Genomic DNA, 9622 nt, shown 5'->3' with positions numbered 1-9622 from the left:
AAAAATAAAACTATTGATCAAATGTTATTTTAACTACATTATGATTTAAATTAAAGATACTTCGAGTACCATGAGAAAAAAGACGTTGGTTTATTACATTTTCTCAGCAGAGTCTACAGTCACCAACAACTTTATAAGCCTGTAGATAATATTTTAGACGTAGCGTAATTATCGTGTTTTATTTTTGCCTGAACACGAACTGTTTCCTGTCGCATCTTAACTTTACCTGTTTGACTTGAGGCAGCGACCTGTGCGCTCCGGTGGGCGCGGCAGTAGGAGGGACTTTTTGCGCACAGGCCTCTGACTTTAAAAATCAGCTGCTGAGAAGTTCCAGCTCCTGTTCAGTTGAATGAAAAACTGTCTCTGAACAAGTCCTTTGCTCCTGGAGAAGACAACACTTTCCGTCTGTGAAGTTACCTGCTGTGGAAACCTGCCATTGGCCATTTTTAACAAGTTACGCTCTTGTGCCGTCATGAATCCACGTGCTGTGCCACAGTAAGTTCTTCTTTACGCGGGAGGAGAACAGAGATTGGAGCAGGGCAGGAAAAGAAGAACACAGGTGAGCAACAAATATATGTGTTACTGTAAATTTGTCTCTTTGTATTTGTGTGTAGGGAGATGAAGATGTGTTTATTAAATAGCCTCAATGTGTTTTGGGATATTTTCAGGTTCTTTGGGAACGCGATGGCTCCACATCCCGTCACCCAGGTCATCATTGACTTCACTGCGGGAGCATTAGGTGGGTTAATCATGATATCCTGCATCATCTCATTGAAGTTAGAATATCACACACGTGTATAATGAACTTGCTTTTTTTATTCCCATGATTCTCACAGAAACAACCCTATTAATGTTTCCTAATTAAAAATGCCTAATTGCCTAATTGATTTAATATAATGATACATGTTATTAATACTGAAACCCTATTTAGATCAAAGATATTAAATCGTAAGAGTTTACTAATGGTGTAATGTTGGCCTGTAGTGACCTCCCCGTAACATATAGGGGTAAGAGGAGATTTAGGTTTTGGTCAGGGAGAAGACATGAGGTCAGCAGGAACCCTCAAAAGTATTGTGAGATTTTTGTTTTTTTATTGTAGAGCATTGTACAGTAAGTGTATTCACAAAGTCATGTCCACAAGTTGTGAGAGCATAACGGTAAAACTGGGAAACTTCTGTGTGTCTCTCATCTCCATCGTGGCGTCTCCTCAGGTGGGACAGCGTGCGTGTTCAGCGGTCAAGCATTTGACACCACCAAGGTGAAGATGCAGACGTTCCCCACCATGTACCGCGGCTTAATCCACTGCTTCACCTCCACCTACAGACAGGTGGGGGTCCGGGGCCTCTACAGAGGCACGACCCCAGCCCTCATTTCCCACATCAGTCAGAACGCCGTGCTGTTCCTGAGTTACGGCCTCTGCCAAGACGCCATCCGCTTCCTGTTTGGAATCGACAAACGGAAGAAGCTCAGGTTTGACACTGATTTTATTAGATTTTATGATGATGAGCTGATGAATTATCAGTCAAACAAGAGATGAGAGCAGGCTCTGATTGGTTATCATTGTCATTGAAACAGGTGTGTCATTACTGTCAGCGGATCTATGGGCGTTGTTGCAACCTCCCTCTGTTTATAGGTTAGTGTGCAGCCTGTGTTTGAAGAAAAACCTGTGAAACTAGAATGACACTCAGTCGGGCCAATGCTACCCGAGGCCGGATAGATTCCATTTCACTGTAAAACCCAGCAGACCAAAACAAAGTCCTGCAATGTTAAGGAAAGTGAGGACATTTTTTTTAGTTGAGTTCTCATTCTGATTTAAATGTCTGGTGGTTAAGAGTAAATGTTGAGAAAGATTTCAGTGAGTTAATGGAACAGAAAGTAGAAAAGAACGTCTCTGAAATCAAACTGTGGAGGAGTCACGTTGCCAGGTCATGACAAAACAAAGTAACAGAAACAAGTGTTTTCTTTTTTTGGAGAAAATACGACTATTTATTTAAAGTACTAAAAGTAAAAGTATTTGTTGAGTGTAGCTTATGCACAGGTGAACCAGGTCTTTGAGGCTGAGGCTCGGCCTAAACTGCTTTGATTGTCTTCTTCACTCCCCCTCGTTGCCCACCAGCAATCTACAGATGGCCGCTGCAGGTTCTTTGTCCTCCATCTTCTCCTCCTTGGCACAGTGCCCCCCCGAGCTGGTCAAGTGTCGCCTGCAGGCCATGCACGAAATGGAGGCATCTGGAATGATCCCAGGCGGAGGGAAGAGGTCGGCAGGTCAAACACAGAGAGAAATTGAGCAGAACTTGTTCAGCCTCGGTTGATTTGCTTTTTCACTGTGTCGTGGTTTGTGTGTGTGTGACTTCAGCACCGTGTGGACGGTAATGAAAACTGTGATGAGGAACAACGGACCCCTGGGTTTCTACCAAGGACTGAGTTCCACCTTCGTCAGGGAGATCCCAGGTTACTTCTGCTTCTTCGGGGCGTATGAACTCTGTCGCTCTACGTTTGCGGGGCACATGGGCACAGAGAAGGACGGAATAGGTACAGTTATAAGATTTCCCTATTATATATATATATATATAACGAGGCATTTTTTCTGGCTACGTTGTGAGAGACATTCTTGTGACCTGGTCCCATGCAGGAGTTCTTCCAGTCATGTTCAGTGGTGGATTTGCGGGAGCTTGTCTTTGTTTGGTGGTTTTCCCCATCGACTGTGTGAAATCAAGGATCCAGGTTCACTCACTAGCTGGGAGGCAACAGGGCTTCATGAAAACCTTCCTGGGAGTCGTACGCACCGAAGGTAAGATGGGATTATCATTTCTATGATTGAAATTTAACTTTACCCATAAATTTGCAACTTCTCAAACGCCGGGCTCCTCCAGTCTTCATGGTGAAGTTTCCTTGGGCAAGATACTGAATCACTGTTCCAGCTGTGTTTGATAGAAAAAGCAGTGTGTATATGTCTATCTGCAGGTTTGCATCTGTTTGGCACATTTACAGCCCCATGCTGCACCACCTGCTGGTATAATGATGACAGTGTATGTGTGTCTTTAAGCATATTAATTGTTCCGGGTTTGATGCCAAATTAAAGAGATACTGTAAACCTAAGGATGAAATGCAAATAATGAACAGGGGATGACCTGTAACTCTTCCCCTGAGAGGCTCAATAAAAGAGCAGAAGTCTTTCAACTTTGCAGACGTGTAAATGAACCGCTGCTAATTTGTCTTTGCTGCAGAGCGTCCACGCATCTCGTCACTGATTGGCCCGAGCTGTGGGAATGACTCATCTGTGGGGAACGATCTGTTTGACTCTCACTTGTCCCCACAGGGTTCCTGGCTCTGTACTCGGGCCTGACTCCCACCATGATACGCACCTTCCCTGCCAACGGAGCGCTCTTCCTGGCTTATGAGTGGAGTCGCAGGTTCATGATGGAGGCCGTGGGCGCCTGATGCTTCTTCCTTTATAGTATTTTTTAAAATGACTTTATCAAGTCTTTTTTAATGATGTAAAATGATGCATGTATTTGCGTTTTCAGTGGAGCTGTATCTGAAATAAAGTTTTAATGATTCACATCTCACCGTAATTCTTTATATGGAGTATATCTGTGAACAAGTTACTGCATGATTGCTGATGCTGGGAACAAACCTTATGCCAAGTCAAGTCATAAAAAGAGAGGAGAACATCAGCTGGTTCACCCTGTCCTGGTAAACAGCCTATCTCTGTATAATGAACCTCATTGAAAGATTTTATTTTATTTGCAGTCCAGATCCAATATGTTTCTGCTGCAGTGGAGATTATATGCATATGTAGTTTATTCAAATCGGCATTTATTAAACCTCCCTGCTCTGTCCATATCAAAACACAGTGAAACCTTCAACTTAAGTAAACATAAAGTACCGAAAGACAATGTTGTGATTTGGCACTATTAAAAAAACCCCTGATAAGTTGACTTTTAAAAGTTTAATAATGATAGTCTAATACTTCAAAAGTCTGAAGGGGACTGGTTGTTACTGGCCGTCTATTGGAGTTTGACATTTGCATGAAGCAATTGTAAAGGTAAAATGAAAAAGAAAAGCAGTGGGAAAGTAAATTGTTATTTAATAACACATACTCAAACATTTTAAGGCGTTATTATAATTAAGTACATCACGTGATCGAATATAAAAACAACTTTTGTCCAAATCAAAATCCTGAGTACACACAGACTCATCAATTGAAAATACAACTTCACACTCCTCATTTTAAAACTCTGGAGCATTTTTTAAAAGTCCAGCAAGGATTCATTTTCCAATCATGTCTTGAGCTTCCTGTCATGTGACCACGCATCAAGTCACAGTTGATTAAAGGGACCTCCAGCCATCCCTCTGTAAAACTTCAAAGTTTGCTGACAACACAACCCTTATTGGATTCATTTCCAATGGGGACGAGGCCGCCTACAGAGAGGAAGTTAACAGCCGGGCTTCCTGGTGCAGCCAGAACCACCTGGAGCTGAACGCTTCAAAAACTGTAGAGATGCTAGCAGACTTCAGGAGGAGCCCAGCCCAAACCGCCCCCCTCACCATGTGCGACTCCCCAGTTAAAACAGTGGAGTCTTTCAGATTCTTGGGGACGATAATCGCACAGGACCCGAGGTGGACAACTGAACAGTTTTTTCCTATGGCAGTGGGGCTCACAAACAAGCCCCCTGCATCACACTGACTCTGCACCACACGTGCCCATAACTCCGGTACTGTATGTATTTTGTTCCATTTTGTTCCATATTGTTGTTTTATGTTGTTTTTATATTGTTGCTCTTATATTGTTGTTTCCATATTGTTGTTTTATGTGTATATGTTTTATATTCAGTGCACCAATGAACGACACCAAGGCAATTTCCTGTATGTGCAATCATACTTGGCAATAAAAATAATTCTGATTCTCATTCTTACTGTAACATGATGGTTCTAATGCCTCTGTAGTATCTGACTGTTTTGCATGACTAATTACTGTTCGTATTAATATTAGTAGCAACATCTAATTTCTTTAGTTCATCCCTTCTTTCCATCTGTATGTTTTCCCCTCATTTGTTCTTTTTTTTTTTTCTTTTTTAAATAGAACTTACAGTGACCCCTTGTTTCCACATCTATTTACATTTTAAATGTATGGAAACTTACATGAGCGTGGTAACACAGCTCCTGGTTCCCTCTGCACCTCTCGTGTTTCCCGACATGGAAGCCTCCCATTGTTTATTCATCAGCTGCCCTCAGCAGGTGTCAGACTCCTGGACCTGAGTGTGAGAGCATAATAAAGCACAAGAGCTCATCTGTGAGCATTCGAATACAAGACACACATACGAGGCTGGTTATAGGCTTGTGTTACCCGATGGCACCCAATCAGATGAGTCCATAAGTCACACACAACGGGTGAGGGGGAGTTCATGGGTGTGTGTCTCATGGGTAGAGACGGGTAAACAAGAGCAGCTCTGGTCCAGTTGCTCCATCACACCCACAACACACTCACACATGATCTCGACAACGTCCAGCACGGCAGACATGGTTTCACAAGGTAAACTTCAGATCAACGCTGTGGAGGATATAGAAGGTAAGAACTTCTTCTATTGAACTTTTAAAAAAAGCGAATCTTACACCTGAGGGGGAACAAGCTGAGGATGATACACCTTGTTAACTGACCCTGAGGTGAGCTGGAACTCCAGGAATGTCCAGTAATCACAAATATTACAAAATATTCTAACATTTTTATTATTTTATTATTATTATTAGCAAACATACAGAGCTACAAATACATGTTGTAAACAGGGATCATGAAAATACAAACAACAGAATAACTGAAATGGGAAAAAAAAAAGTGAAAAAAAATAAAGCATTTAGTAAACATTTTATATGGCAATTTACAATACAATACAATCAATATTTTACAATTTATGTTTCAATTCCATATTTCAATTTCAATTCATGTCAAAGTTTTGTATCGCACATTGACAAAAATGTTGATAGCTTCACCCACTGGCTGTTTGGAGTCCTGGAATACAACTTGTGCACTATTAACGAGGTGCACTATTAATGAGGCCTTACAATGAATGGATTCCCTTGTTCACCACATTGACAAATCATATCCAAGAAAAATGTAAACACACTTGATTCAGATCAATTCTTATTTCACAAATGTGGATACAAACAGACATTTTTCTGGTGGTGAGCTTAATGGGGCAGGCTGGTCTCATCACAATTTCGTAGGAAATGCTACAAAAAGTAATGCACTAGAATTCGTATGAATTCCACTAAACTGTGAGTCAGGAGGACGGAAAATTTGGACATTACTTTAAGTACGATATCTTACAAACCGTTTCATGAGACCACGTTGAAAATTCCACATCTTTTTTGATCTATGTAACTGTCAATGTAAATGTAAAACAAGTATCCATACATTTTAGTCCATAGATATTGAGTTGATGGATTAGTTGGCGATTTGGGAGGATGCTGTCAATAGTTCATCATCTTCACGTAACACCACGTGACTCAGGAGACTGTGGAGCGGTGTGACTTCCCTCAGAGATTAATTAAACATGTGGATCCACCACCTCGTTTTGTGTCACCTTCAGTTAAAGGTGCCGGAAGATACGCAAAGTGCTGCGCGTCTCTGTACTCGAGGTTTGTGAATGTGAATTCTGTTTCCTCTGCAGATAAAAGCTCCGGGAGACTGGGATGTTTCGGTTGGTTGTTGGTGATCGTGTCCATGCTCTTTGTAGCCGTCACCTTCCCGCTCACATTGTTTATGTGTGTTAAGGTAAAGTCTTCTCCTTGGTGTATAGTCGTGATTAATCCTTAGTTTTTAACTCCTTAATGGTCCAGTGTGTTAGATTTAGGTGAAAGGAGCGGGTCCTCTTCACGGAGGTCGCCATTTTTATTTACAGAAGTATTTACAGAAGTCCAGACTGGACAAACAGCTTTTGAGTTTCTATGAAAACTGAAGGCTGCCACAGGTTCTCTCTCATGTTTAAAAGGGGAGGGTGAGGTGAGGTGTAATAAGCTGCAACATACAACTTCACCACTGGATATCACTAAATTGTACACACTGAACCTTTAAGTCTGCATTATGTTTCAAGTGAAGCACGTTTGGGAACAGAAACGTCATTATGTTATTTATAAAGGTTAGTTTTACATGTTTTTTACATATAATCCAAAGAACCAGGATCATTTAATTGCCTGTGTAATTTATCTGTGACTCTGAAGGTCTGAATTTAAAGCAGACCTTTGTTTAGCAAAGTTATTGTGTTTTACTTTTCTGTTTAATAGTTAAAGTGCATTGCTGTGTAGAATTGGAAATGTATATATATTCAGCTGTAGGGAATGGACCTTTTTATAATTTACAATAATGAATAATGCCAGTGATTCAATGAAACATGCGCTGCAGCTGCTCTCTGAGAAAAAAACAGAACTACATGGAGTTGATTATCATATTACACCGGTCTAACATTTGGATATAGTTCACTTATGTGGCTGACTTTCACTGATTTGCTATTGTGGTGTGTGTGTTGTTTGTGTGACTGGTTGTATCTCTAACAAACAGATAGTGAACGAGTATGAGCGAGCCGTCATTTTTAGACTCGGCCGGATCACAGACAGGAAACCCAAAGGGCCAGGTTCGTCATTTCATCTCTTACAAATGTGCATTTACACATCTTCAATCTTTCTCAGTTTTTTTTTTATGTACTGGCTTATCCTCTCTTGATGCCTATGTGATAATGACTCTAAAGAATCAAGTTGATAAAGCCAAACACAAAGAAAGTGTTAGTCCTGAGACAATTATTATTTCCTTATTTTGGGAAAGTGTGAACAACACTAATACGCTGTGTTTCTCTCCAGGACTTTTCTTTGTTCTGCCCTGCACTGATAACTTTGTGAAAGTCGACCTGAGAACCGTGTCCTTTGACATCCCTCCACAAGAGGTAGGTTTGATTTTGGTCATCACGTCATGTGTGTGAATATACATTTTTGTCTCTCACGTATCGTAGCTTGTCCACAGTTCCTGTCATTAATAAGAAAAGTCTAACTACTCTTCTTTTGTGTCCTTGTTTAGGTTTTGACCAAAGACTCAGTGACAGTGGCTGTGGACGGCGTTGTGTACTTCAGGATAAACTGCCCGATCTCATCCGTGGCCAATGTATCCAACGCACACTCATCCACGCGCCTGCTCGCACAAACCACCCTAAGGAACGCGCTCGGAACCAAAAACCTGGCGGAGCTGTTGGCCGACAGAGAGGGCATCTCTCTCAGCATGCAGGTGGGGAGGAACTTTGAGGTCATTGTTTATAAGGAGCTGGAGGACGAGTGAGCGTGTGAGAAATTTATGTTTTTTAAGCAAATAAGCAAATTTAGGTTTTTACTTTGTGGAGGAGACAAAACTGAAAATCGTATCCCATTCAAACAGGTTCAGCAAGTTGTGCTTGTGTGTCTGTGCAAACACACTGCAGGAGGTTTTTAAAGTCCAATATTTACCTGACCGGCCTCTGAACTTCCCTCAGAATTAATTGTTTGCAGTTCGACCACAAGCAATTAGGAGAAGAGAGCGTATTCGGGAAGGGAAAATAAAATAATTGACAAATCCGCACCAAAACAAACTGTCTGTCATTGTCGTGAACACCTGAATAGATAAGAGACACTGAGCTCTGACTGTGCAGAAATGTGTCAGTTAACAGCTGCACCAGGTGTTTGCTCAGTCACTGTAGCTGCAGGACAACACGCTGACACTGACATATGATTGTCTTATAGTTGGGAGTAATTATGACAACCATGTTAGCAAATATTTGCCTCGTTACTCTATTCTTAACCAACTCAAGAATGTATGATGCTATATTCATTCTCATTTTATCAATTTTGGGGATCTAAACTAACTGACAACGTATTTGGATGTTTCATTTTTTGTCAGTTTTTTGTTCGGTCCCCTGGGTTTATCAGTGATTGTTTCCATTAAACAGTTTCCTGCCGTTTGAGAACAAACGCGGACCTAACAGCAGTTTTCTCATTTTGTTATTTGTTATTTAAATCGTCCTCTTCAGGAATCTCTGGATGAAGCCACCGATCGATGGGGCATTAAGGTGGAGCGAGTGGAGATCAAGGACGTGAAGTTGCCTCAGCAGCTGCAGAGGGCCATGGCTGCAGAGGCCGAGGCCACCCGGGAGGCCCGAGCAAAGGTGACGAGGAGGGCGATGCAAGATTTCAGTTTGATTTACCTCCTTCGAATTGTGCACAACTATAACAGCAGAGAGTAGAAGTGATCCATCGTGCGTCTGTGTTTCAGATCATCGCTGCAGAGGGAGAGATGAAGGCCTCCAGGGCGCTGAAAGAAGCCGCTCTGGTGATCTCCGAGGCTCCGTGTGCCCTCCAGCTGAGATACCTGCAGACGCTCAACTCCATCGCTGCAGAGAAGAACTCCACCATCATCTTCCCTCTGCCCATGGACCTGATTCAGGGTTTCATGCGGAAGTGATGAATGTCTCTGCCAGCGAGTCCTATAAGAGCCTCATTACTTGTTATACTGTTATGATGTTATTAGAAGTGTTTAGAGAACACAGCTGACGTCTGCACTTCTTCATCGTTTCTCATAGATTTTATTTATCTATTTTTACTAAGA

At 41.8% G+C, this 9622-nt stretch overlaps 2 protein-coding genes across 2 annotated transcripts; both read left to right on the top strand.

Annotated features, from left to right (window-relative positions):
• The first annotated feature begins 321 nt into the window (after positions 1–321).
• On the top strand, positions 322–3564 carry slc25a15a (solute carrier family 25 member 15a). Its single transcript, XM_062386152.1, has 7 exons — positions 322–559; positions 669–739; positions 1212–1470; positions 2117–2257; positions 2357–2532; positions 2633–2791; positions 3320–3564. Exons 2-7 carry the CDS (start codon positions 685–687, stop codon positions 3439–3441), a joined length of 912 nt encoding a protein of 303 aa, XP_062242136.1. The 5' UTR covers positions 322–559; positions 669–684; the 3' UTR covers positions 3442–3564.
• Positions 3565–5493: 1929 nt separating this feature from the next.
• Positions 5494–9519, top strand: stoml3a (stomatin (EPB72)-like 3a). The gene is made up of 7 exons (XM_062385876.1): positions 5494–5572; positions 6672–6775; positions 7559–7631; positions 7855–7937; positions 8069–8272; positions 9048–9182; positions 9290–9519. Exons 1-7 carry the CDS (start codon positions 5494–5496, stop codon positions 9476–9478), a joined length of 867 nt encoding a protein of 288 aa, XP_062241860.1. The 3' UTR covers positions 9479–9519.
• Positions 9520–9622: the final 103 nt, after the last annotated feature.

This window comes from Platichthys flesus, chromosome 4 (genome assembly GCF_949316205.1).
Source record: "Platichthys flesus chromosome 4, fPlaFle2.1, whole genome shotgun sequence".
Taxonomy (NCBI): Eukaryota; Metazoa; Chordata; class Actinopteri; order Pleuronectiformes; family Pleuronectidae; genus Platichthys; species Platichthys flesus.
The sequence above is the reverse complement of the archived record's forward strand: the minus strand, read 5'-3'. Positions and strand labels throughout refer to the sequence as shown.